The 27909-nt window shown below is 27.4% G+C and overlaps 4 protein-coding genes across 6 annotated transcripts; 2 read left to right on the plus strand and 2 right to left on the minus strand.

Moving 5' to 3' along the window:
• Positions 1–3737: 3737 nt before the first annotated feature.
• Positions 3738–5318, plus strand: LOC113367460 (O-acetyl-ADP-ribose deacetylase 1-like). The gene is made up of 5 exons (XM_026609068.1): positions 3738–3756; positions 3846–4011; positions 4082–4203; positions 4846–5042; positions 5247–5318. The coding sequence occupies exons 1-5, from the start codon at positions 3738–3740 to the stop codon at positions 5316–5318; spliced, it is 576 nt and encodes a 191-aa protein (XP_026464853.1).
• A 151-nt stretch (positions 5319–5469) lies between these two features.
• On the minus strand, positions 5470–7056 carry LOC113367461 (transmembrane protein 231-like). The gene is made up of 4 exons (XM_026609069.1): positions 6697–7056; positions 6114–6242; positions 5799–6042; positions 5470–5726 (listed from the first exon to the last, which is right to left on the minus strand). Exons 1-4 carry the CDS (start codon positions 7054–7056, stop codon positions 5470–5472), a joined length of 990 nt encoding a protein of 329 aa, XP_026464854.1.
• Positions 7057–7223: 167 nt separating this feature from the next.
• LOC113366728 (mitochondrial import inner membrane translocase subunit Tim21) lies at positions 7224–8513 on the minus strand. Of its 2 annotated transcripts, none has more exons than XM_026608383.1 (4): positions 8352–8513; positions 7874–8246; positions 7563–7745; positions 7224–7490 (listed from the first exon to the last, which is right to left on the minus strand). In XM_026608383.1, the coding sequence occupies exons 2-4, from the start codon at positions 8228–8230 to the stop codon at positions 7362–7364; spliced, it is 669 nt and encodes a 222-aa protein (XP_026464168.1). In that variant the 5' UTR covers positions 8231–8246; positions 8352–8513; the 3' UTR covers positions 7224–7361. The 2 variants fall into 2 exon arrangements, with proteins under 2 accessions (XP_026464168.1, XP_026464169.1); XM_026608384.1 differs by having other exon boundaries at positions 7225–7490; positions 7874–8182; positions 8352–8511.
• A 137-nt stretch (positions 8514–8650) lies between these two features.
• Positions 8651–27455, plus strand: LOC113366455 (PQ-loop repeat-containing protein 1). 2 transcript variants are annotated; one of them, XM_026608055.1, is made up of 8 exons: positions 8651–8961; positions 10418–10554; positions 10979–11059; positions 13028–13221; positions 13296–13421; positions 15517–15712; positions 17831–18202; positions 27331–27455. In XM_026608055.1, the coding sequence occupies exons 1-6, from the start codon at positions 8759–8761 to the stop codon at positions 15652–15654; spliced, it is 879 nt and encodes a 292-aa protein (XP_026463840.1). In that variant the 5' UTR covers positions 8651–8758; the 3' UTR covers positions 15655–15712; positions 17831–18202; positions 27331–27455. The 2 variants fall into 2 exon arrangements, with proteins under 2 accessions (XP_026463840.1, XP_026463841.1); XM_026608056.1 differs by lacking the exon at positions 10979–11059.
• Positions 27456–27909: the final 454 nt, after the last annotated feature.

Genomic DNA, 27909 nt, shown 5'->3' on the forward strand with positions numbered 1-27909 from the left:
TATAAAATATGCTATTACTGCTATACTTTGTTTCTATTATTAATAGCTTTATTTTTTTTTCTCATATTTTGATAGAAAACTTTTTATAAAAATCATATTTTTTAGGTTCTATTTTTTATAAGTTACTTACCGTTGTTGACGATCTGAGATTTGTTCAGAATATTTTGTAATTTATGAAGAAAATATAATTGGTTTTGTGTATGAAAGATGCCAAATTTAATTATGAATTTATACTGATTTTGACATTCGCAAATATTGTGCAATTTTATAATAGAGTATGCTATTAATATCTATAATGTATTCTCAATTTATTCGTGTATTTCCATACCTGGTCTCATCATCCGGCCAATGAGGCTTAAAATAACATAGTCTTGTTTCTTTAAAATATTTATTTTATCTCAAAGTATATTTTTATACTATGTTAAATAGTATTAAACCTAAGGCCAGCTTACATCAAATTCATTTTATTTATACAGAATTTATTTAGTCGTTAATAGAGAACATATTAGTCATTATGAATATTTGAGCAGTGCGCCAAATAATAATTAGATATATTTTATTCAATAAATGTACAATAGATATTGTATGAATCTGTGTACTTTGTTGTCATATTACATTTAGTTCTTTAAGCAACATAAAAGTTAATTATTAATTGATTTATGAAAAATGAATTATGAATTAGAATTGATTTATATATTTGTTAGTAATATTTTTTCTAAGAACCATATTTGCCCACCGATTCAGTAATGGTTTCTTTCACATCAATTTAATTCTTTAATTTAATTTCATTTTATTTTTGTTATGAATGTTGTTTATGTTTAATTTAATGTGTAGTTATATTTGTGTTGTAGTATGATATGTCTAAAAATATCACAATAATATGCACTAGTGTTCAAAGTTTTACGTGTACAGTATATTTTCTTTAAAATATTTCATTATGACAGGTGCACTTTAGTACATCTTAACGATCAGCGTCTTTGACAGTATAGTGACTATTTAAAAATCATATAAAGTTTTAAGAATCTACAAATTTGTTTTTAAGCTTTAATAAATTTATATTATATTTATAAAATATAATTATTATATATTTTATTTTTGTTTTAATATATTAGACAATTTATTGATGTAATTTTTATGTTAATTCTTTTTTCTTTTTTCAGAAAGTACCGCATGAATTTATTACTATTTACTATGCATGTGATTTTCTTTTTATATTACAATTTGTATATCAATTTTTTTTTAATTTTTAGTTTTTATTGGTTTTCAAGAGAAATTAAGTATTCAAGCTTTTTGGTAGGTATGTATACATTTTTTTTATTTATTTTTAAATAATTTTTATAATTTCTTACGTATTTAAAAAAAACATGAACATGAATTATGATGTATAAAATGACTGTTACTTATTTTTGTAATTAACTAAGTAAACTGTTTGATGCAGGTGGACCAAAATGGTGAAGCAATGGAGACATTAACTGTCGGCCCTGGAATGCATCAGATGATGATACAAGGTCCACCAGGAACTGAACCTCAGGTAACATTATATATATATATATATAATATATAGATTATATATAGATATATATATATATATATATATATATATATATATATATATATATATAGATTTGATACGTCTCCTAAACGGTTATTCAGATTTTGATAATTATTTTTAGAGTTTGTCAAAGGAAATGTTTAAGATTCAATGAACGATAAAGCTATAGTAATATTGTAGAAATAAATGGCAAAATTTTGCTTTACTTTACTAAATTATTTAACAACATAAAAAAATATTTCTTCTTATAAAAAAAAAAAAAAACGATTTAGAATTTTGTTTCATGTGTCAAAAATTTATGTGTTTGGCATTGGATATGGAATATTTACTTAGCAAGTCGATTTTAGATTGAAGAGTGTTCATATGAACTAGATTTTACAAATTAATTCGCCTAAGATTTGAACATAAACAATAATATTTTTAAATTATTAGTAAGAAAAATGTACTTTAGAAATTATAATTGCCAAAAAGCAACTAATATATCGTATGAGATGACGAAAATTATAGACTAAACTATTAAAGCAATTATGTTGTGTGGTAAAATCAAGTGTAATATTCTCCTTTTACTGCAGATACTATATTATTTTTTTCTGAATTTCTTGTACTGCATATGATGGATGAAATGAATGAAGGCAGGATATTAAAAAGTATAGGATAGGATAAAAAATTTGGCGCTTTTGAATTGTAGACATGGGTAAAGGACAACGTATATATAAATTCTTGGAGGGACATAGCATCAAGTAGATTAATAGATTGTAAAGATTTTACAACATATTTATTATTCCGTACGTTTTGCCTTAAAATTCAGCGTCATAAGTGGTTATGAATTTTTTTATAATTAATCAAACGTGCGATAATGGTACGAAAATAGTTATAAAAGTACATATATAAAAAAATTTAATATTGAAATTTATTTGCAAACGAATGTTTATGTGTGCATGTGTAATTTTTCAGGTTTTGCAAGTACTGTCCCTCAAAGATGCAACAGTACTGACAAAAGCAATGAATGCAATGACTGAAGTAAAATCAGAGGAAACAATATTAGGAGATTTGTAGTGCAATATTAAACTAAATGAAATTCTTGTGCATAATCGTATTTACCTACGGACCTGTATTTATTATTAGTGTAATTTATAAGATTGTATTTATTTGATGATGTGCACAAGTGAATCGATATAATGTAATTTTATAGTTATTTATATTTAGGTTATTTATGGAAAAACAGTGTTTAAAACAATTGTATGATGAAAGCAAATTTATTTATTTTAGATGGAATTGGTAATATAATTAGTTAAATCTATTGTCTAAATGTTGTGTATTTAACATAATTTTTTGATCAATATCATGTTAGACTTGAACAGTGGACATATAACTTTGTTAATGAATGTGCAAGTTATAAATATAATTTTCTGAACAAGAAGATCAAAGATTTTTTCTAACATTTATTTCCATAGTTACGATTTCTCTAGTAATCAATATCAATTTTATTCATAAAATTTTGAAGAAATTAATAAACATCTAAAAAATTGAGGTAAATCTAGCGAAAGTGAAAAATCAACGTTTTCGAATTTTGTTTCTTACGTTTTGCCATTTGAAAACCCCAAGGTACCATATACTATTAGTATAGACAACACTAGGCATTGATGAGGACTCTATCGTATACGAAAGGTAACTTAGAGACTTAGAGACACGAAGATACCCAAACAAACTTTAGGAAACACGCTGGTTGGATCGACACTCTCCCTGGACAATCTCTTAACAGCCAGCGGTGATACAAGAAGTTTAACAAAATATTCATTACTTATTTTTCATGCATTCATATATCATGATTTTACAAATTGTGAACTACACTTAATGAATCTAAATCATTGTTTAGAAGTCTAAAAACACTTTAAGACTTATTTATTACATTACTTTTTAAATTGAATAAAAAGTAGTATTGTGACTCGCAATAACAAGAATCGTGCGTTTTGTAACCAACTAGGCGTAATTTAAATGATGACTTTTGTGAAGAAAATTTCGGGGAATACCCTATTTGTATCAATTGAAGCTTGCTGTCATTCTGTTAATATTTGGTTATTTTGGATATATAAAATGTATTAATTATTTGAATGTATTATTTTTTATAAAAGGATTTTAAAAATACATATAAATATATTTATTATAATAATAATTATACTTTACAATGTCAAATAAAGAATTGGGTATGTATGCATAATTCACAGTATTACCAAATTATGCAGATGAGCTTTTATCTATGTTTACAATTTAATCATGAAATTTATCTTTTTAGATTTTGACAAATATTTAGATCAATTAAGACGTACAAGTATTTCATCGGAAGACAGAAAAATCAAAGAAGTGTTTGGTGATTTATTTGCTTGTCCTGATGAATACTCACTAGCACATTGCGTTGCAGAAGACTTATCAATGGGAAAGGGAATTGCCAAAGCTTTTAAGTATATAAATATTATATATATATATATATATATATATTTATTTATTTATTTATTCTATTCTTTTATGTAGAAGCAAATTTAAGGAAGTGGAGAGCTTGAAAGGCCAACGAAGAAAAGCTGGAGGTGTGGCAACTCTTGAAGTAGGCGATAAAAGATTTATTTATTATTTAGTCACCAAAAAAGAAAGCACAGGTAACGAAGTTTTTTCTGCTTTATCATCATATAATCATTTCTAGTTTAGTGGGCAATGTACATTTGATTGATTTTTTGATATTTATATTTTGGTAGTATACATATGTATACATTCTCTGAATTCATAGCTTGAAGTACATAATATATTTATTCATACAGACACGTAGTTCATACTCATAGTATATTTTTTTCTCAATATAATCGATTATATTGCTGAAAGTTAATATATATAGATCTATATAATATATTTATATTAACTTTCAGCTTATAGAGTTTATGTAACATTTTAATGAACATTTTCAACAGATTCTCATAGTAAAGTTTAGCATATAATATTTTAAGTTGTTCCTCGAATATAATATATAAGTCTTCGAATAACATGAGAACAATAATATTGATAATGGGATAACAGTAATCTTGAGCCTAATTTTATATTGTCCATGTTATATGCCCACATGCAATTAAAATATAATAATAAAATCTCTGAGCACAAAAAATAATTTAAATACATTTGAAATTTGAGGTATGCATGCCAAAAGACCAAAAATAGAGAATTAAATATATATTGTGCATGCAATTAGCAAATATATATATATATATCAGGCAGTGTATTTTTTGCTATTTCAAACATTTTTATTTTAGCAAAACCTACATACAGCAGTTTACATAAATCCATTACTGGAATGAAGGAACATATGGTGGAAAATGATATAAAAAAATTAGCTATGCCACGAATTGGTTGTGGATTAGATAGGCTGGAATGGAGGGATGTCTCTCTCATACTAGAAGATATATTCAAAGATGTTACGTGTGACATAGTTGTTTATAATAATCGGGAGGTAGGTTTGAATTGGGTTTATTTCCTAATTTATATCATTTAATTTATGGTATCATATTAAGAAAAGATAAAAGGACTGAAAAATAAAATTATAATTTTATTTTTCAGTCCTTATTATTGATAATTATTCTTATATGATAAATTATTTGTGATATAACTATTTTGTTATCAGAAACAATTAATACTATATTATATTATATTACAGTTTGAAAACAAAAAAAGTGATAAACCAAACCAAAAAAAAGGGAAAAAGGACAATAAATCAAAAAAGCGATGACACACTGAGTTTATATAGATTTTTTTATTAAATACTGAATATTAAGTATAAAATACTGGTATGTACTACAGATCAATTACAAACCAATCATAATTGTAATTTGTTTATTATGCTCTATAATTAGGTAGGTACAAAAATATAATAACTAAATTTATATTTTCTTAAGAGGGCGAATGCGCCAAGCCATTAGATACTGGTTCACAAATAAGTACTTTTTTATCTTCTCAGTTATCCAAAATATTGTTATCGCTGTACATAAATATTGAACTAAAGCCCATTTCAAGGTATTCCAAAAACTATTCATGAAATTAATTTGACTAATTGGCACATGCAATGAAAAATTTAGTTCAAATTCATCTCTTATTTCATTTATCCATGTATTAGAAGTGTCTATCAATTTCAAATTGACTGAAACAAATGTAGAAGCATAAATATAGATTATTCCAGTTTGAGAATATAATTGTACTCAGTTGAACTTACTTTCGTTTCTGTTTAATGTCTCCAACAATTGATGCATTTTATGATCTTGTACTATATTTTCAATAAAGGCTAAATTTTCAATATTGTTATTCTTATGTTCAATTTTACCCTTCAAACAATCATATGGTTCATTTTGTTGTATGATCATATTAGATTCACAATAGAAAGAACCTCCTTCAAATGGATATGGGGGAATTATTTGGTTAAGAAATATTACACCCTGTTGTTTGAGTACACAAGTTGCCTAAAATATTTTAGTTGAAATAATAATGTTTAAGTAATTTTTTTTATTGGTTATTATATAAATTAACTTACATATGTTTGCACATCAAATAATAATATTAAGCTCACAGCATTGATGTTATTCAGAGAGTTTAAATTCATTTTGAACTTAAAATCGTATTTATCTATAATTCCATCAGAATTTGTATCTTCCTCTGTATACTGAAAAAAAATGGATTTGTGATAATAATTAAAGCACACACACACACACACACACATATATATATATATATATATATATATATACAGTGGCGTCGGAACCGTGTGGGCTGTGTGGGCTTGAGCCCACCCATGAATTTTGATGGGGGGGCTCAGCCCACCCATCAATTTCAAAAAATTATATGGGGCTAATAACTCTAAAAAAAAAACGAGACCACTGGCTGCCTATCTAAAAAAAAAAAAAACGAGCCCACCCATCAAAAATTTTGTTCCGACGCCACTGTATATATATATATATATATATATATATATATATATATATATATATATATATATATGTTATATATTAGATATGTCAAATAAAGTATTTCCAATAAATTACTTACTCTGTTGGTGTTATATAACTTTGTACAAATAATACAATTATGAATTATATTTATTATTAATTATTACTTACTGAGAATGATTTACATTCTAAAGAATTCATTTCAGAGTTATTCAGAGGCAGCGAAGAACATATCAAAGGATTGTTCTCAAGGGTCTCAGCTACTAGAAGATACTGATTGGTATATGTAACTTGTGGTTGTTCAAAAATTATTCTATGCGTTTTCCATATATCTGCAAAAGCCATGTAAGTATGTTCAATAAGTTTTATGTTATGTAATTTAACAAACAAACCTTCAGTTTTGTATGCTATTATAAACGGGATGATTAATGCCACACACGTAATCAGGAAGACAGATATGCTAGCCTTTGATATAAGTTTATTTTTATAAATAGTTTCTTCACAATGTGAGAATACTGTTATGAGACCCATATTTACACTGAATTGGTAAAATTTGAAAGATTAAATGTTTGTTGGTAAACAAGCGGTTACTAGGCAACAGATATGTAAACAGTTATCAAAATCTCAATGATTTGAAAATAATAATTTAACTAGTTCTAGGGTGGTAGGGTGGCAGGGTGGCTATCATTCTAAGTTCTAAAATATTCTTCTTCTGGAAGATAAAAATAAACAAGTTTCTACCTCATACAATGATGCATAGACATTAGTTTATTAGCAATACAATATCATAGTTTAACTTCATTTATTTACAATACAATGTAACATCGTTCATAAAACTAGGATAAACCTAATGAACTATCTGTAATTGATTTAGGAAGTCTGTTATCTTCTAAAATTATTGTTGTTCTAGGATAATCTTCCAGTTGTGCAAACAAATAACGATATTCCCAGTTACCGCTCTCATTCTGAAACAAAATTTCATATTAATGCAACCATAAATGATTTTGTGACTATTATATTATATGCATGGTTCTTACTTCTTTGACTTCGAGTCGAACCTGTGCTCTATTTCTTATTCCTTGTAAGTGAAACATCATTTGCATATGCGGAATGCCATCTTTAATATAAGAAGTATGAGCTACATGGCCACGTCGGCCTCTTCTCGTTTCTTCCCCATAAGCTTTAATAGGAGCTCCTAGGGAATCTTCAATTCGGTAATCCTGAAACAGTAATTAAAATTATATAAAGCATTATGAATTGAAGTATACAATATTAATAGATCAATTAATTAATTAGATTCTAAAAGCCAGCACAAGGTTAAGTAGAACTGGCATTAATTTCAATCTACCTTCATACATTTATCCAAAGCAGCTGAATAGACTCCATTAGGACTTTTGCTAGAGAATAGTTCCCTAAAAATAGCATAAAACATAAGTCCAGTAACACCTGCACCGAGAATAATGACTCCCATATAAGAAGCTGTTTTAGTATTTTCTTTCAATCTTTCCCCTAAAGGCTTTACTTCTGTATTTACTTGCGTCTGTTGCGTAGAACTTGCCAAAGTGCCTTTTTGTTCATTTTTATGACTGCAATAATAATTTTTGGCTATGTAGGTGTTCAAGAGTAATCCATTTATTAAGGTTTTAGTTTTGGTTGACTGCAAAATTCGGACATTAGGGCAAGGCAAAATCTTCGTGATAAACATAATGGAAATATATGTCCTAATGATATAACATTTCGCATAGAAAAAATAGATAAAAAACTAGTCTTAATTGATTTTAATTTATATTTATAAAATTTGACATTTGAATCGGTTCGGAACTAACCTACAAATTCTGATATAAGAGAATAAAGATGGATTCCAATCACTGCAATACAGCTGTTTCCAAGCAATGATACATGTTTTCACATTTCAGTTTGTGATATAAACTAACAAAATAAATTTTAATATGTTGTTTTAATCAGTGGTTTCGTGTGAATGCAGTTTAAATTAATAAAATCACGTAAATCTCTGAAAAAAATCATTTTAACATAGTTTGTAATAATCAATAATAATATTGTAGAAATGTCAAGTTGACATATGTATAGGAAAATTTATAAAATATCAAATTAAAATTAAGTGTTTTCTATTTCTATATCACGCAGTGAATAATTCCCACAGTATTATAACAGTTTTAATGTTCTAAAAGTGTATTTTTTATATTATTTTTAAAAATTCATAATTGTTTAAAAAATGGATTGGGTTATAAATGATGAGCTGCAACTCACTGCTGGGGACTTGGTCGGCTGGGCGGCTGCTGCAGCTATGATTATTGGAGGAGTAGCCCCATACATTCCACAATATAGACATATAAAACAAACACAGGACCCCGAAGGATTCTCGTTGCATGTCTGTCTTGCGCTACTTATTGCAAATACCTTGAGGATATTGTTCTGGTAAGTAACAGTGCATATGTATATATATTAAGTGTATATATATATATATATATATATATACTTAATAAAATATATAAATATATACTTGTATATACTAGATTTGGGCTTATTCCATCCAAAGCCGGATCAGTTTTTTTTCTATTCGAATTTTAATATAAATTTTATATCTCAGACAGACGAAATCACCTGGTATGAGTAAAAAATATCTATACAATAGTATACATTTATTTTCTACATGACATTATTATATATGTGTATAATATGGTCATTACAATTTAGAATTTGACTCCACTTCAGAGTATAGTTATATCCGCTTAACATCCCTATTTTATGCATTTCAATACGCATTCAAATCTCAAATTGTATGTCAAAATTGAGATAATAAAAATATTGATATATCAGAGTAATTCTTGTGCTATAAAGGGTCCACTAGACAATCAGGCGGCTAGACAATTTATGAATAATTAAATGCCAATAATATAATGATTTAAACAAATTTACTAATAAATGTCAGATTATTGAAGTTTTGGTCGGCCAGGCAATCAAATCAATGGCTCATATTTTGACCAAAGTAAAAATAGACAACTTGCAAATCTAAATCAATTTTATAATTATGTTTGAAACCAAAATTAGAATTCTTTGATTATTTTTATATTTATATGAAAATTTAATGCTGTAAACTTTACGCATAAAATTAGAACAAAACTTTATTAACATAATATTTTTCACCATATACAAAAGTCTATAGACTTCCGTACATTTTACCCAATTTGGCCATAGAGTCCCGCAATATATCAAGCTTTATATAAATCTTCACTAAAGTTTCTCAAATTATTTGGAAAATACAAAAAAACACATTTCATTTCATGAAAAAACAACTTGAGTAATCACCAGAAAAAATATATGTATATAATACTTGAGATTCAAAGCTGTTTTATACATATTTTTCTAATGTTCTAGTTTGGGATAATTTTTCAACTAGTTTTTCATAAAAACCATGCATATCGGGTAGCACTAAGGTATAACTAAAATAGTATGTAAATTTTTTGGCAATCATTATTTTTATTTAGTTTAAAAGAGAAGGTAATTAAATATTTAAATGAATAAGGGCTTTGTATAAATAAATAACAAATTGATACATCAAACATTTTATTTCATATTTTCATTTATTTCTTCGAAGGATGGGTTACCGTATTTGTGTTTCAATATGATTTTAAAAAATAAAACCTTTTTAATTTACCTTGCTTAATAATATCAATTTTCTATATTATATAAGTATTGGATTATTCTAAATAATTATATTCCAGAGTAAGTATTTGATATTTCTCTTTTATTTAATATTTAATGTAATTCTTTACAATATTCTTTTCTAACAATTTGGAAGCCAAATAAATAGTTTACATTGATGTAAATTATTTTTTTCTAATATCTTTTTGATGAATTTATTTTTTTACAGGTTTGGTAAAAGATATGAACTGCCTTTACTTATTCAAAGTTTAGTAATGACATTAGCCATGTTTTTAATGGTACATTTATGTGTTACTGTAAGACGTTCTAATCAATTAATTCGAGCTAGAGAAAGAACATTTTCAGGTAAAATTTCAACTTTTCCAAGTAGTTTGTTGCATGAAGCATATGCATGTCTATAAATAAATAATAAATATATATATGTATATATTTATATATAATTTGTTAGGGTTAAATGTCTTACGATAATAACATTTTTTTTCATATATGAAATTTTTATTTATATGCAGTACTTTACCTTTTTTAGTTACTCTTTTGAGCATTTTTTATTAAGAAATCTTGTATTTGAATTTGAGGACATATTGCTTTTTATCAATAAATCCTTATAAATGTATCCATTCAAAAACTTGATAATATTTTAGTACCCTTTTATCCAAATATTAATCCACCCCTTTGTTGAACTATACTTCAAAATCTCAATGAAATAACCTTAATCGAATCAATTTAATACCTTATTTTATATAAATAATTTTTGCATTGTTCATCCCAGCAAGCACAGCAGAAATTTGGCAACAATTGAAAACTGGTCGAAGAAACTCCCCAGATCCCGCCCAACCACATAGATTTTATGGTAAATTTTTTATTCCCAATGGATGGTTCTGGTTTCATACTAAGCCTTGTTTCTAACAACAAAATTCTAACACATAAGTGTGCCCTTTCACAATCACTTCCAAATATGTTATTTTGATATGTGTTAATCACCATTCTGTTTGTTTCTGGTTGATGCTTTTCTAACCACATTCAATATGCACCTGTCTGAATTAAACATACTTATAGTATAAGTAAAATAAAATGTATGATGATATATTAATTATATGTGTACGTGTACATATAACACTTCGAACTACATTGAAAGATATAATTAAAAAAAGAAGACATTACATAACAAATTCATTCTTTTATTTATATTTTTAATATAAATAAAAGTGTTCATACAACTGTATGGAATGAACAAGTAGTGATTTCTTTATAGAACACCATTTATCTATATAGATTCGCCACACACACACTTCACAGTTAATACATATATGTATTAACAAAGTCTAGTAATCGGGCATAACACCAATAAAAAACATGAATTTCTTTCAAAAAATTATTTTACATCCATACGTTTCGGTTATAATTCTAGCCGTCATTCAGTGGAAACTAAAAATAAAATTAAAAACTAAAACAATTCAATTGGAGAGAAAAGAAAAAAATATAAAGAGTAAAAAGTACTTACAATTAGTTAATATTAGTGTTAAATTAAAAGATTTTAATAATCCATGGTATCAGGATTGTAATGCACATTAAACTTATAATTAACTAAGTACAAAATACTAACTTAAAAAAATCACAGATAGTTTGTAATATATGTGTTGTTTGTAAACTAGTTGAAGTGTCATAATGGTGAAAAGATTTTTTTTAAATATTTTTACCAAGATTTGGAATTATGGAACGAATTGCGAATCCTTTGCGCGACATTTTTATTATTTTGTGAGAAATTTGGAAATGATATCTAAATAAATTAGATTTGAGTCGCACAGCGTGTTAAGTGCATTTCGCTTATTTATTGTCTTATTGTTATAAATAGTCAAAAAAGATCCTTCTATAATTCTTTGTTTAAATAAATTTTATTCGAATTGTAGTAGTCGGGTTAAAAAAGTTTATATTGTGTTTTAAATTATTAATGTGGTCTGCAAGCATAGTTTTTAATTGTCTGGGATTTCACGTACCGAAAATAAATTTTTGAAAGAATTTCATCTTTTTATTGATGTTTTGCCCGATTATTAGACTTTGTTAATATATATATTCACATTTATTTATATCACATTGCCACTTTTTTTTATAAATTGAAATAAAATATTATTATTTGTTAATATAAATTGAAATAAATTATTATTAATATTATTAATTGGTGATATGCGTTGCCTATGTGGTACATCATTGGGAGCAAGGGATTAATTGTTGTCATTATTAAATGGTGTTTTGCTAACAAAATGAAATTTCAATTGTTACATCATTTTGAATATCATTACAATTATTGAAATTTTGAAGTTTAAACTCATTATTGTTTCTATCCTTAAAATCATTTATTCATTTATGAATAGATGTTAATTCAAAAATGTGCAATTAATAGAGAAAATGAGTATTGAAGTCAAAATTGCTTGTAATGCTTTGAAGCAATTAATGGTTATTAATAATTATTATTTTTTGTTTTTAATTAATTTTGCACAGAGCATGGCTAATGCTTTGATACCGATTTATACAAATACATATAATTTGCTCGCACATGATCACAATTCTTCTATATGGCAACATATTTTTCTATATGACAATCATTATAAATAGTAACAATATATGAATATTTGCAATATGTATTTGTTTTGTTTATATGTATTAATTGTTTGTTTTAGTATTTGACTTCAATTGTTAAGTAAACATCATTTATTCATTCGTTCATTCATCACTTCATCTATGCCATTTTTCATTATTTATTTATTATTTCACATGCCCATTTTTATTAAATATATTTAATTTGAATATTGTCATTTGCCAGATTTTGAGCTGAAATTTTTCTGGCAGTGGACAGATTTTCAGTCCTATGTGGACTGTATGCTGGTAATATGGGCGTTGGGCGCCGGATTGACTTTTCTTTTGCTCGAAGTCAAAATTTTTATCGAATTGCTAGGATTCTTGGCAGCTTTCACTGAGGCAATTTTGGGTGCTCCACAACTTGTGCGAAATTGTCGGGTAATTGACTATGCTATGATTTATATATTCTTAAAACTTGGCAGCTTGTAGTTACAATATTTATAAAATTCCAGAACAAAAGCACAATAGGAATGAGCATTAGTATGGTGGGCATGTGGACATGCGGTGATATCTTCAAAACGTGCTATTTTATATTGAGGGATTCGCCATCACAATTTTGGATATGTGGAAGTTTGCAGGTACTTATATAAGATAAACCTAGTTAATCAAAATCTATATTCTTTGCTTTTTTATATTAACTTAATGCGTTTGTGAATCAACGGCTAGAATAATTAGTTCGGTTCCGAAAGCGATTTCTATTCCTTCAAGAAATTCAGTGTTATCTTAAATGCGTATTCTAATATATTGTATCTATTTTTATATGGGAATCATATATTTCAAGGAAAACTATTGATTTTTGTGACTAATTTAGACGGGCGCACCCAAAAACAGAAATTGGCGGTGAAAGATAAAACTACCACGGCGCGCAAAAAATAACCTTCACAAGAAATATAATATGCTGTGAATGAAAAAAAAAGTAAAACTGATTATATTTAGGAATAGCTTTTTATTGGTATTACATATTATACGAAACGAATTACAGTCAATGAACTTATAAATTATTTTTATTTCACTTGGGTTTATGCAAATATTTGCATATAATTTGTTTGTTTTGCATTAATTTTTGAAAATATATTTATTAAAATATTAGTAATTTCTTAATTTTAATTTCCTTATTTATTTCGAAAAATTGATTTTATGATTCAATTAAAAGTGATCAGAACTTCTGATCTATGAGATGTGCTCGATGGTAACCCAACTGTTAAACCATTTATATGTGATTATTTTATTCTTAGAATTGATCTAATACAGATGATATATTATTCAATTCGATGCTACTATGAAGCTCTTAACGATTCACAATTAATTAAAAAGAGCAAAATTTACTAACGTAAGTAAACCATAGAAAGGTAGATCAGATTTCGTTCTAAATTGTCAGTAAAGTATTGCATTTCTACCAGCTTTTTACAAAAGATTATGCCTTGAGTTAAGCAATTGATAAGAAGAAGATATTCAAAGTTGTACTATTAATTTTAATCCCATTATCGAAACTTTCATAGTGATGTTGGATTAAATCTTTTGAATTAAATTATTTTATAGTAAAATATACAAACCTTAAATTTTAAAAGAAAAATTCTTTTGATAATAATATTTTTATCTGAAAATGATAACTAACTTATTTTCTATTTTTGACCCTATAACTTCAAATAATTTATCTTTAAATTGAATTAGAACTATATTAGGACTATTATTTATTCCAAATATATTTTGAATAATTCCATCCCGATACAATATCATTTGATTAAAAATTACTCTAACACTTCATAATGAATTTAAATTACTTATAAAATTTAATCCTATAGGAAAAACTTTTATTTTTATTAGATTATTTTCATTTATCTTATTTAATAATTTTTTTAAATTATTTAATTATATTTGGTGAAGGACTGTGATCAACGAGATGAAATGGATGATTTTGTGATATTTGTAAATTTCTCTAGAATGAAGATAATAATATAATACAGTAGAAGTCCTGTAGTACGGCATACGGCAACCAACAGTTCGGAATGCCCGATAGTCCGACTTTTTTCCGAAAATTTCGTTTTTTCAACCATATACCGTTATAGCAAATTAAAATATGTACTCGAAAGCTATTTGCACGTTTTTGTGGTAGTTCGGAATCATTCGGAAGGACTCGCTATTGTTCGGAACCCATGTCCGTAGTGAATTCCATTGTGTCTAGGTTCATGAACGAAGTATGTTCTACGAAATACGTAGCCTTTACTTTCTAGAAAGGATTCGGCCGCTTTTATAAGTTAGTACACTGAATACAGAGGGACAGTAAGCATATCAGTAGATTTAACCACTTTACTGAGCAGTGACGAAGTTTTCAAAACTTAAACCTTGGTATTCAAAAGAAGAAAAACGAAAACACGTAACTCGAACTCTCAATCAGAAACTAGAAATTATCATTTTTTGCTTTTTTGTTAACATTTTAAAAATATTTTAAATGAATATTCTAATGAATGACAAAAGCTTTGTTTTTTGTATTTCCTGCTAATTTTGTAGTTTAATTACATAGTCCGACACATGAACTAATTCACCATGAACATGAGGTCCGGAACAAGCCCGACTAAAGAACTTCTACGTAGATCAATATTACATCATGTTTACAAATCAAATTATTTTTTATTCTAGGTGATATTTTATCTAATCAAATCTTTATTATTATAGGTTATGCTCGATATAGCGATCCTGCTGCAGGTGTATATATTCCGCGGTCGTCCGATACCGGCTCGGCCCATGCGGGCATCATACCGGGCGGCGATGCGTGGTGCTGCAACGCACGCGCATTCGCATCGTGGCGATTAGCGACGCGCCACGGCACCCGCCGTCTTATAGCACGCGGCCATGCTTCCCATATTCATTGGTAAATAATATTGCTAGTTATATATTTTGCATGATACATTTATAACTGAATTCTTATTTATCAAATTGTTTTATGACAATATGTTAACCCCTTAACTTACGATTTAGATTCGAAAATGTCGGCCCAAAGTTGTACAAGCCTGCGGCGCATTTGTGGCTATTTTCCCTCATAGTGTACGGTTTATCACAAAAATAAATATAATTTTAATTAATAACGAAATGCGTAATATTTGCTTTTGGCCCGAACATCGTACGCGGGCTATGCCCGTGATATTCACTTTTGGCCTAGCAATCGCACGCGGGCTCTGCTTTTCATTATAAGTTAAGGGGTTAAAATAAAGCGATAACATAAAACAATGCTCGGCTATCTTTTTTGGCCGCGAGTTAACATTTACCAAAATGCGTGTATTAAATGGACATTTGGTCAGAGATATTCTAGTATTAAAACAGCATTTTAATTAACAATAAGTTATATTTTGATAAAAAATTATAAATCTCTCTGCAGGACCGTCTATTAGTCACGTGATCGATTTTTAAGGATTTTTGACCTCATGCTCCCCTGTCAGTGTTCGTGGTGATTGGTATAATAAAAATGCTTCCTTTTGATTATTTAGTTTATTTTATATGTTGTTTGGTTCACGGTTCAGCAAGAAGAGAGATTTACAGAGTTTAACATAAACAAAAACATAAAAATGGCGGATACATAGTTAGAGTAGGGCAAAGAGTGTTGCCAACGCCACTGATACTAATGGCGGTACATTTGAATTACAAATATATAAAACATTACATTTGACATAAAAGTGTGACAAACAATTTTGTCCAGTGATATTTAAAATAAAACTGTTACTACCCAACATTATGTGTATTTTTAGTACTTATAAAAAATCGTGGAATTTTTGAAAATTTTATGAATTTGTTTCTGATTTCTATATCTTACTAGACTCCCCATCACCCTCACGTGATTATTTCGTGATTTTTTGTCAAACACCTCCTCCCTTTTAAATCTCACATGATTTATGTATCTTGTTACGTGCAAGTTTATACTGTTTTCTTCTATTTCATCGCGCTCTATTATAAATGTAAACATTTCTCTTTGTTTATCAAGAATTTGCGACATCAATTTAGTTAAGTCTCGTTTATAGTTAGTCGGTTTAAGTTGAACCTTGGAATTTTCAATAGTCGACCTATTCCTATTTCAGTATGTAAAGTTTATTTGTGACAATATTTGATCATATTTATTATCCGAAAGTAAACAAAATTACTAATAGTCTAAGAGCCAGTGAACTATTTGACTAAACTGTTTTCTCAAAGCTAGAAATTTTTTTAATAACATTTTATTATCGACCCATTAAGAAAGTACCAGTCTGGCAGTCATTCCGCGATTGCGTCATCATCCCTTCAATTTGTGAAAATGTAAAAAAAAATTTCATAACTTGCTCGCACAAGGCTCAAATTTTGAGGGTGTATTCTTTTAACTGTTCAGAAAGCATATGTAAAAATCCAGCCCATTCTGACGGTTGCAAGGGTCTGCTAGACGAGTACATAATAGTTACGACGCGCAAGGGTGTGGGCGCATTGCCATACATAATCGACTAATACCCTTATATTTGAATAATTTATACGCCATTTTGAAGGTCATTTTGAAAATATCCGATATACCAATCTTCAACTTTGTATCTCACCTTATGGCCGAGATATCATTGAAAATATGCCAAAGTGGCCGGTTTTTCAAACACAATTTTTGGCGTAACCATAAAAGATATCGAAAAAAAAATTACGTGATTCTATTCATATTGGCTCAAACCACATAATGTATAGTAATATATGCTAAATAATCCTTTATTATTAGCTAAAAAGGATAAAATAATTTTTCAGTTAATGTTTTCGGATAGTGCGTTTTGCTTAATTACTTTATTATTAGCGTTATTCAAAAGCCTATTGTTTTCTCTTTTAGTGCTGCAAATATTGTTCAAATCAAATTTGTAAAATACATTGAAAAATTGATCGGCGGTTAGCGCCGCATATCTATAAAAAAACACCTAATGAAGTTGATTTTGTTTATTATCTTGATACATAACTTTCTTTATTCGTTTGTCTAAAGATTTTTTTCAATTTCCAGGTCTACCTAAGGAAGATGGGAAAGCATGTAATAATCACAACACAATCAACATAAATCTAAATGATATAAACAGCAGCAGTGTAGAAACCTGCTTATAGCATTGCGCCCGGGTCCCAATACTGATTGGGGCCCCATGGGATGCAATGACTACTCGAAGAGAGTGCGAGCCGCAGAATGGTAATCATCGCAATAATACGGAACAAAGGGTCGTAGGCAGTATTAAATATGTAAACGATAATGAAATTGAGACCTGCTTATAGCGAAGTCTTGTATTCTTATTACTATTGATTGCGCACTAAGAGTAAAACGCAATCGACTGATTCATTTTACTGACACACTCTAATGGATACAGGTGGAAATGACAGGAATATGGTAAAAGTTATTTTCTTATTGGTGATGGGTTGCAATTTTGACAAATTCAAATTTCTAAACTATATTTATAGCATTTGTAAAGCATTCCAGCTTTATAATTATGACTTCTAGTAGTTGCATTAGTACCAGCTATTAAAAAATTTGCTTAGGTGCATGTACTGATGAACAGTGCATCATTAATTTAAACATAAAGGTTGTAATGCTTTACAATGCATATCTTTTTTTTCTTTGTTCTGATTTAGAATTTATCATTCTTATTCAAAAGTATTGCGTTCATGATTTTTATATAAATTATTTGATCGTCTTTTTAAATAAAATATTTGGGCCCAAAACTATATAGTGGAAGTTTAATAGATCGGATAGAAAATTTTGTGTTTGAAAAACACATATTTCTAACAAAAACTATACTGTCACGAGCCAGTGTGTCCATTCATCCTATTAGTATACTCAAGGTATGACCTTTGTAACAATATTTTGCATAGTGTATATAAAATTTGAAGCTAAATTAGACTTGTAAAAAATATAGTTGAAATCTATTTTTTAAAAGGTTCTGTAAATATATACGAGGATTCCCATTCATCATGCTTCCCATTATTTTCTCTTCATTTTAATGCGGAATTTGGTATTCCAATGTTGACTTTTATTCCCTGAAGTTAAAATGCACAAAAACATATGCCAAAACTACTATTATCAGTATCTTATGATAGTTTGAAAAGATTGATTGCGTATTTGAATAATGACACCATTTATATTTGCGAACGATGTATATAGATTTTTGTTGATGAATTTGTGTGATTATCTGAAACATAATCTCGTATTTTTTATATTTTATTGCTATTGGCAAATGAAGATCTTGATCAGCTGCATGAATATGACTACGATTTTATAATTTATTCTTAAACATTCCATCTCACAATAAAAAAACTTAATATTTTTATCTTGTTATAATTTCAAGGTATTTGATAATTAAATACTCTTATTCTTTTAAATTTTTATTTACTTTTCAATTCAGTTTGAAATATACTGGATTTAGATAATTTTTATTTCTCGTAATCTCTGAAATTGCATTGTAATCTTTCCTGATTAATTGTAATCATCATCGTTTTCTAAAATCTTAAAATTTACTTTGTCTTAAAATTTATTTCAATATAATAACTATATATATATATATATATATATATATATATATATATATATATATATACGAGGTCTGTTCAAAAAGTACCCGGAATTTTCGTTTTTTCAAAAAAATATTTATTTATTCGTCTACATTAATGTGGTCCCCTTCAAAGTAGTCCCCCCCAGATATAATACAATTTTTGAAGCACCCTTGATATTCACTTTTTGATATGTCCTTGAGCACTCTCAGCGATTTTCTTCAATCGAGGAAAACCGCCGTCCTTTCATGGGTCTCTTCAACTTTGGGAATAGGAAAAAGTCACACGGAGCCATATCTGGTGAATTTTTGCACTTTGCAACACTTTATTTCATTTTTTACGCAAAATTTAATACAAATTCTTTGACTTTTCAATTCTTCCATTGTAAAAATCGCCGAGCTCAGAAAAACACGTCGAACCTTAGCGACTACCACAGACAAAGTAAACAGTGAATATAGCTGAAAATTTCATCATACTTTAGGGGCATGTATACCAACACAATAAAAAAAAAATTTTGACAATCAGACACTCCAGACCCGCGAAATTTAATTATTAGTAATTCCGGGTACTTTTTGAACACACCTCGTATATATATACATATTATATAATTCTATTTAATAATTATTGTTAATATTTTTAATATCCCATTTTACTAAAAAATTCTCATTTATATCGATTTTCAAGAGTATACGGGATTATATTATTAATAAACCTTAATTAAAAATTGCGGTATGGTCTTTATGCTGTTGCAGCCAAAGTAAAATGCATTAAAAGTGACAAAATATCTTGCCACTATTTTTAATATAATAACTCATTTAGACAATAATTAATTGAAATGATAGAATCAACATTCCATATCTATAACGTGTATATACATTTCTCGTCTTGTTTTAATACGACATGCAACAATCCTTGTATATAATAAATAAATACATATCAAACATTTTGTACGTTTTGATAACTTTTTGAAGCTGACATAATCATAAGTTATATTTTACTAAAATTATTTTGGAGCTTGATATGAAAGTACATACTCATATATAAGTTATGGAAATGGCTCCATTTCTTTTTCTTTTAGGAAAATATATTTAAAAGTTGATTAGTACATGTTTTTGAAATATTTAACTAATTAAAAATATAGTTTGAATTATAATTATATGCAGAACATAAAGTAAATGTTTTTTAGGGGTGGTTATATTTATTAGACATTTGTATATATGAATGAAGTGAAAATTTGTAACTTCTAGTCAGGTTGTTATATACAAATAATTACAGGAAAGATACATTTCCCCTTTTTTATTAGTAGTTACTTTATGATATTTTATTGTTTGTCTTTTTCAATAATTTAGAAGTATAAGTACACTTTGAGCATATCATTTTTCTTAATTGCTGTATAATATTGATATTAAAATATTAGCATTCATACTCAACCGAAAAAAAATGTAAAAACTTAAATCATGAAGATTTATTTTTTAGAACTCCATCCAAATTGATTTTCTTAGCCTTTATCCATGAATCATAATTGTTTATATTTGCGTATACATATAATTTGCATGTATATTTTTCAAAATGCTAATATTAAAATTATGTGCAAAGTTTTGGTGTATACATAATCGATTTAACTAAATTTCGAATTGAATTCGGTTCGACCGTGTAGAAGTAGAATTTGTAGAAATTTTACGATAAAATTTCTTACAATTAGTTCACCAGTTTGAGGGTTTATATTGCACGTTATGTTAAATTTGGAAATGTATGTATTTTGAGACTAAATTGTGTACAAAAATATTGGTTGTGTTAGATAATAGGTTTTATCAGCTTTATATAGATTTACGATTTGAAAGATTTATATTTAATGTATTACTAAAGAGTATAATTATCAAAAATTCCAAATCAGTCACACTACTAACATCGATGCATTGTGATTCTGATCAATTAATAGAAAAATTTTAAGTTAACTATATATAATTTTAATTCTTTTGTCATTGATATCACCGTTAGGGCAAATTTTAGATTGAGGCTTTAATGGATAATTATAGAGTTAGGAATCTCTTAGAACGTCAGGTATAATGTAAAAAAAATCTAGTTTCAAATATCATTGTAAATATTGGTCTTAGTAGACTGGTGCTATTTAATAATAACTAATTTAATACATCTACATTCTAAAAAATGTTTGCTAAGAAGTTTGATTCAAAAGTATGATATTTACTAATTGAACTGCTTTTTGGTTTCGGTAAATAATATTTAGATTAATCAAAATTTAGGAAATTGAACACATTGATTCATATCAGCTGAAATTTGCTTTTTTAAATTCGTTTTTCATCTGAACAGCAATAAGAACATTTTTAGTAAATCGATTTTTAAATCAATAGCATTTTGAAAAAAATACATACATTTACTTTATTCGAATATTGAACTTTTTACGTAAAATTTGAAATTATATAAATTAATTTTGTTTAAGTTATAGTCAATGCTTATTAGATTGTAGATTTGTAAATAGGTAAATAGTCAATTAGGGAAATAACTAATAATTTGTTTAGTCTGTTTAAGTTTTTTTAGTGCATAAAATGTATTGTAGATAGTGTTTATAATCAAAGTATATATATAAGAATCATTTAGACATAGTTTACCATTAGTCAAATTCTTGCTATGGAACCATTTACGAATGTTGAATTGCGAATAGTACAACATTTGTATTTAATTGAATTCAAAAACCAAAATACGTCAGCGATTAATATAATTTGTACATAGTAGTGGAAATTGATATAATGTTTTATTTTATCATTGTGATATAGTGATATAGATAAAAAATAAACATTTTTTTTAAATTAGCGGTTTAAGACATTACAAAATATAGAGCACATGAGTTACCAGTTTTGTACATTGTTTGATTGCATTGTCGTTTTGCAGTGGATTTCCTTATGGATTGCACAATGCAAATTTGAGAAATAATTTTTATAAAAATAATAAAAATATTATAAATATATAGTATACTCTTCTTCCTCCAGTATATTCACAAAATGCTAACCTTATCAAACTATTACAAGCTCGTAAATACATTTACTGAAAATATCACATACGCCAGTTCATACTGCAGTACGATTTACAGTAGTTTATAATACTAAATTTTTGCTTTCACCTATAACTTGTAAAATTCGATTCTTCAAAACAGTCTAAGGGAAACGGCATTTTTCAACCAAAATTTTAAAGCTCAACATTGTTCACAACATTTAATCGAGAATAAAATAATTTAGAAGTTGGCCATAAAGAATTTTTACTAGAGGAAGAAAAATATTTAAAATTTAAACTTGAAAGCTAGACGAGTTTAATTAGATTGGCTTTGTTGACGATTGAACAATTATTCTTAAAAACCAGTAAAATTTTAAAATATTAATATCGCGAAGTAGCATCGTAGTTAGATTATAATAAATACAATGCCTTTAAAACTGCGATTGCCTTAGCGCCACAGAAAGCTAATGGACCTGTCCACATTGCATTTGTAATATTCCCTTATATAGTTTTTTGTTTTTTTAGTTATTGATTTAAAGGCACTTTCAAAGGTAATGGTAAATGAAAAATTCCGAATAATTACTTTTTAATAATAAATTTCGAGCGTTTGAAAGTCAAAAATGGGTGTTGTATGCTTGAATCAATGGGGATTAGATCAAGATTATATAATGAAATTTAAGTAATTGATTTCTGCGCATTTGTTTTTCTGGAGGAGTTAATTCAGACATAGTTTTTGTTAGTCATAATAAATTCAACATTCAATTCAATTTTAGCTTCTTTCTAAACTGTATTGTGATGTAGAATCTGCCTCTTTGTTTCCAATCTCCACTAACAAAAGAAGTTTTTTTTATATATTTTATAAAAAAAAAGTTCAAGTTCGTTTGGAATGATTCGTCTTCGTTCGTGTTCGTGTTCATTCGTCTTCGTATATTCGTTCGTTAGGTGAGGACGCACCTTAATAAAATACAAATTTTACTATTGAATTTAGCGCGTACTTTTGTGTACCTGATTTGTGTATACAACTAAAAAATATTGAATGTATACCCTTTTATTATTCTATTGTCAGTCAACCTATATGGTAAGAATTAACTTTTTTTTTATTAATTAATAAACAGCAATCAAAATTACATAAAATAAGAATTAACTAATATTATTTTTTGTCAGTTAACAAGGCAGTTATATTATAAATATTAGTTTTTTTAGTGCCTTTAAATTAATGTTATTCCGCTAATATTAATTTGGTCATAATTTTACTTCCCATTGGTCTTCCGTTTTGCGATTATAACAATCTTTCTGTTCCATCGTCAAAAACAGCTTATCAGTTACATTAACAGGTAAATATTGAGTTTTATTTATAAGAACAACATTTTTAATGTTACCTATAATTTTATAAAAAATAGGCGTTTTAAACAAGCAATTGAGTATGTCCAGTTTATTTTAATATGTCAATATGAGCCATAGAAACCCAGTGAATCAAATAGAAAGTAAAAACGTTGTTTTAGGGTATAAAAGTGTTCTTAGAAATTTATACACGTGGGATGAATTTTTTTTTAAATTTTCTTCTAAAATAGCAAATAAGATAAGAAATATCTTATTAGCTATTCTAACATGAACAGAGAAAATATAAAATAAAACAGAAAAAAATAATTTAAATTTCACTCTATGTAGAAAAATGTATGAGGATTACCTCACTAGGTAACTTGTTTGTTTTTAAACAAATAAAGTTAAAAAATATAGAACAAAGTAATAGAAAACTAAAGTCAGAAATATATGAATTATAGTTATGTTAAATGGTGTATACTACGTGATTGTATTTCTAAAAACGCTTTAAATTCTAATATACTAAATTTATTCTAAATACTTATAAGATTTGCCAGACACCAGGTTGCTTCAGAATCTGATTTTATAATAAGTAATACGAAACTTTATCATTGTTTAACAGCTTCTTGTTTTATCAAACTACTTCTATAACCAGAATGTATTTATTAAAACCTCTCTTTGTTTAAACTCAACGAACTGATTTATGTAAATTTTACTTCTAAGAATGCATAGACAAATGTAATTTAGCAAAAGTCGACTAAAATAATTTTTACTAAATATTAATAATGCAGGTAAACGTAAACCTCCATTGTTATAGTATGAGTTTATTTAATAAATATAGATTTAAATCACTGGGGTTTTAAACTATCTTGAAGATAGTTTATATAACCTTCGAATTTGATTGCCATCATTGACGCTTTATTGATCATGTAGTCTAAAAGTCTATAAAACTTATGATGAAATAGTACAGAAAAATAATTAAGTTACCAAACTTAAATTTTCAATATTATTGATTATTTACCATATGTTAAGCCAATAATTTCATAACGATGATATAAAGAAAATATCAATCAGAGTGACAAACAACTAATTAACATGTTCCAGTTTTTGTGAAACGAATATAATTAAATTATAATAAGTCCGCGAAAAACAGTTATTAACACTGTGAGATAAATACATTTGTGATGTGTGACAATACACCAAAGCTTCTTGGCGTATTGTATTATAATGAAATATAAATAGTAATGTAGAGATAAAAATAATTTGAACAGATAACTAAAAGTATGCTAGATCAGAACAAAAATTGTAAATTGTTATGTGAATAAAGTTTTGGGATTGTGCATTAATCTATCTATTTGTAGAATTTTTGATACCTTTTAGCATCAAGGCATAATGATCGCTGTGCACTTCAATTTTTTGAGGTAAATTAAAACACTTTTATTATTGGATAATGCAACTTCTAACCCCAAAGATCTTGGAGCAAATTTGGAAGAGAATTATCACAAAATTAGGAGGAAACAGCCAATCAGACGATTTCTAGTGCCACCATATCTATGGTCAAATAGGAGGAGTGTAAGTACGACCAAATGTTTACTTTTCAAACAAGGTTGACGTAGTCTGTAACATTTTTGTACAATTTAAAATAATAATGTTGAATAATTATTCACAAAATAAATTAATTAATAAGTGTTTTCAAAAGAGTCCTACAGTCATGACTTCTTTCTTTACCTTTTGATCTCCTGAAATATTAACGAAACTTTAAATAGTGTTAGTTTTTCTCTCTTATACAATACGGTATTGCCAATATATATTAAAAATTATGACCATCTGTATTACAGTATCTGTATTACAGATGCTCATAATTTTTAATACGTATTGTAGAACAGAGAAGAATTAACACTATTAATAGTTTCCTCAAGATTTCAGGACCTCAAAAGGTAAAGAAGGAAGGGCGTCAAGACTTTAAGACTACCCTTTTGAATGCACCTGTTAATTAACTTATTTTGTTTGCTTTAACATTTTTCACCAAGCAATGACTACTTTGTGTCTCTAATGACAATTCTGATATCGCTGCTGTGTGATATATTTGCTATTCGTCAATTTTAAATTATTATTTCACAAAATAATACATATGGACCTAAACGGTTATTTAGGTATTTTTATCAGAATATTTTTATTTTCGTAGTTTAGTCAAATGATATTCTGCGCAACTATTTACTGTTTTCTTAATTCATTTTTAAATATTATTTCTTATTTTCCTTATTGATTAACTTCCCGAAGGAGAAGATTATGTTTTCATCAAAAAATCCGATTCGCTAATTTTAAGTTTTCTCGACGTTTCAAGCCATTCTGAATCGAATGAGACAGAATTTGAAAAAAGCATGTGTGTGTGTGAACAGATTTTTTGTCGTAAATCGACGTTTTCTCCAAAACGGCTCGACCGGTTTTAAAAATTTAAAAGCCATTCGATGTATCTCGATGAGGACTAGCTTTGCGCGACGATCAGCCAAGCCGTTTCTTTATAAATAGCAGAAAAATGAAAATTTTTTCGTCCACGTTTTAGCCCCCGTTCTCAATCGATTTTGAAAATTCAAAAACCGTTCGAAAGATATTGGTTGGGAATCGTGCTGATGAGATTTTGGTAGAGATCGGCCGGGCCGTTTTCTTGTAATAAAGTGTTGAAAAAAATTTTTTAGGCGATTTTTATTATTATTTTTTTGACGATAGATCTCATACTCCGCTAGATCATACTAAAATATTACGACCCCCATTATGTGTAATAAATCCACTCGGATACTTTTAATCACTCATAAATTAATTTATTTTTTATTGATTAAGTCGATTATTTACACATATTGGGAAGTTCATGTAACTTGCCTCAAGGGAAATACTAATACCAACTAGTCTTGAATAAGTATAAATAAATTAATAAAGTTGACCCGCGACAAGGGTTATAGATCAAGATTCAGTCAAGCAAAACAATTAAGAAAAGGTTTGATTTTTTGTCAACCTTATTACATATCCGATAGTATAATATACTTTAAGGGGGTACAAATTTATTTAATTTAATGAATTAGTTTAATATTGGAATTGATTGAAATCGAAATGGTGAATTTTAAATTTACGTCCGTGTTTATGATACAAATGTATGTTATGACCAGATACTAAATATAGTAGGAATTTAGTCTTACTTATTATGAATAAGGTTGACAATAAATAAATATACAAATTAATAAATATGAGTCGCGACAAGAATTAAAAATCGAGGTTTTGGTCGTTTATGCCAAATAATTAAGAATCAGTTTGTCATTAAAATTTATTTAACTTAAGAATTTAAATTCTAGAATTTATTTTTAATCAAAATTCGAGTAAGTTTAGTTTTAATAAGATGAGTGCATGGACGTCCGCAATGTTGCAACTCTTCCTCTGCCATTTAGCGGAAATTGGATTTCTGTGTATTGATTTGTTTCCAGCTTCTGGCAAATATTTTCTAGGGCACACCCTCAATTTTCTTCACTTACGTTTGTAAGTAGGACTTATCGCTGTAGTATCAATAAATGGTTCATGACTCAGTTCTCTCGTTGCTTCATTACATGTAAATTCCATTTCGATGAAATCTATACCACATAAGTATATGTTTATTAGAAGGGCGGAAGGTGCAGAGGGCACAGATTTCAGATACTCCTATGCTCCTATGTCCTATCCCTGATGTCTGACGTAAAACGAAAGTTTAGGCAGCGCATGCGTTACCGGACACCGAGCTACTCCCACTATTAAAACAATCATGGACTATGTAGGTAAGGATATCAACAAAATGGATATCTTATATAGATATACTTATATACGTACGTAAGGACAATACTTAGATAAGGACAATACTTAGATACGTAAGGACAATGGATATTTTATATAGATATACTTATGTATACTTATATAGATGTACTTTTATATATATATATATATATATATATATATATATGTATCTTATGTAGATTGTTATATATTATTGCAATTGATTTCATTTTTTAAAAATGGAAAAAATATTGTTTGTCAGTTAAATTAGAAATTTTAAAAAATATTGCTATTTTGGTATTTGGGGTTATGAAAATTATTGTTATTGCGTTACACGTACATATTTATTTGTTTATAATTGTATACGTATTTATCACATTATTTAGTCTATTTTATTATTTATTATATTATTTTGTCTATTTATGTATTTAT

The sequence above is a fragment of the Ctenocephalides felis genome, unplaced genomic scaffold, assembly GCF_003426905.1.
Source record: "Ctenocephalides felis isolate EL2017-DRISC unplaced genomic scaffold, ASM342690v1 CF-g0.4_SCAFFOLD_01170, whole genome shotgun sequence".
NCBI classification, from domain to species: domain Eukaryota; kingdom Metazoa; phylum Arthropoda; class Insecta; order Siphonaptera; family Pulicidae; genus Ctenocephalides; species Ctenocephalides felis.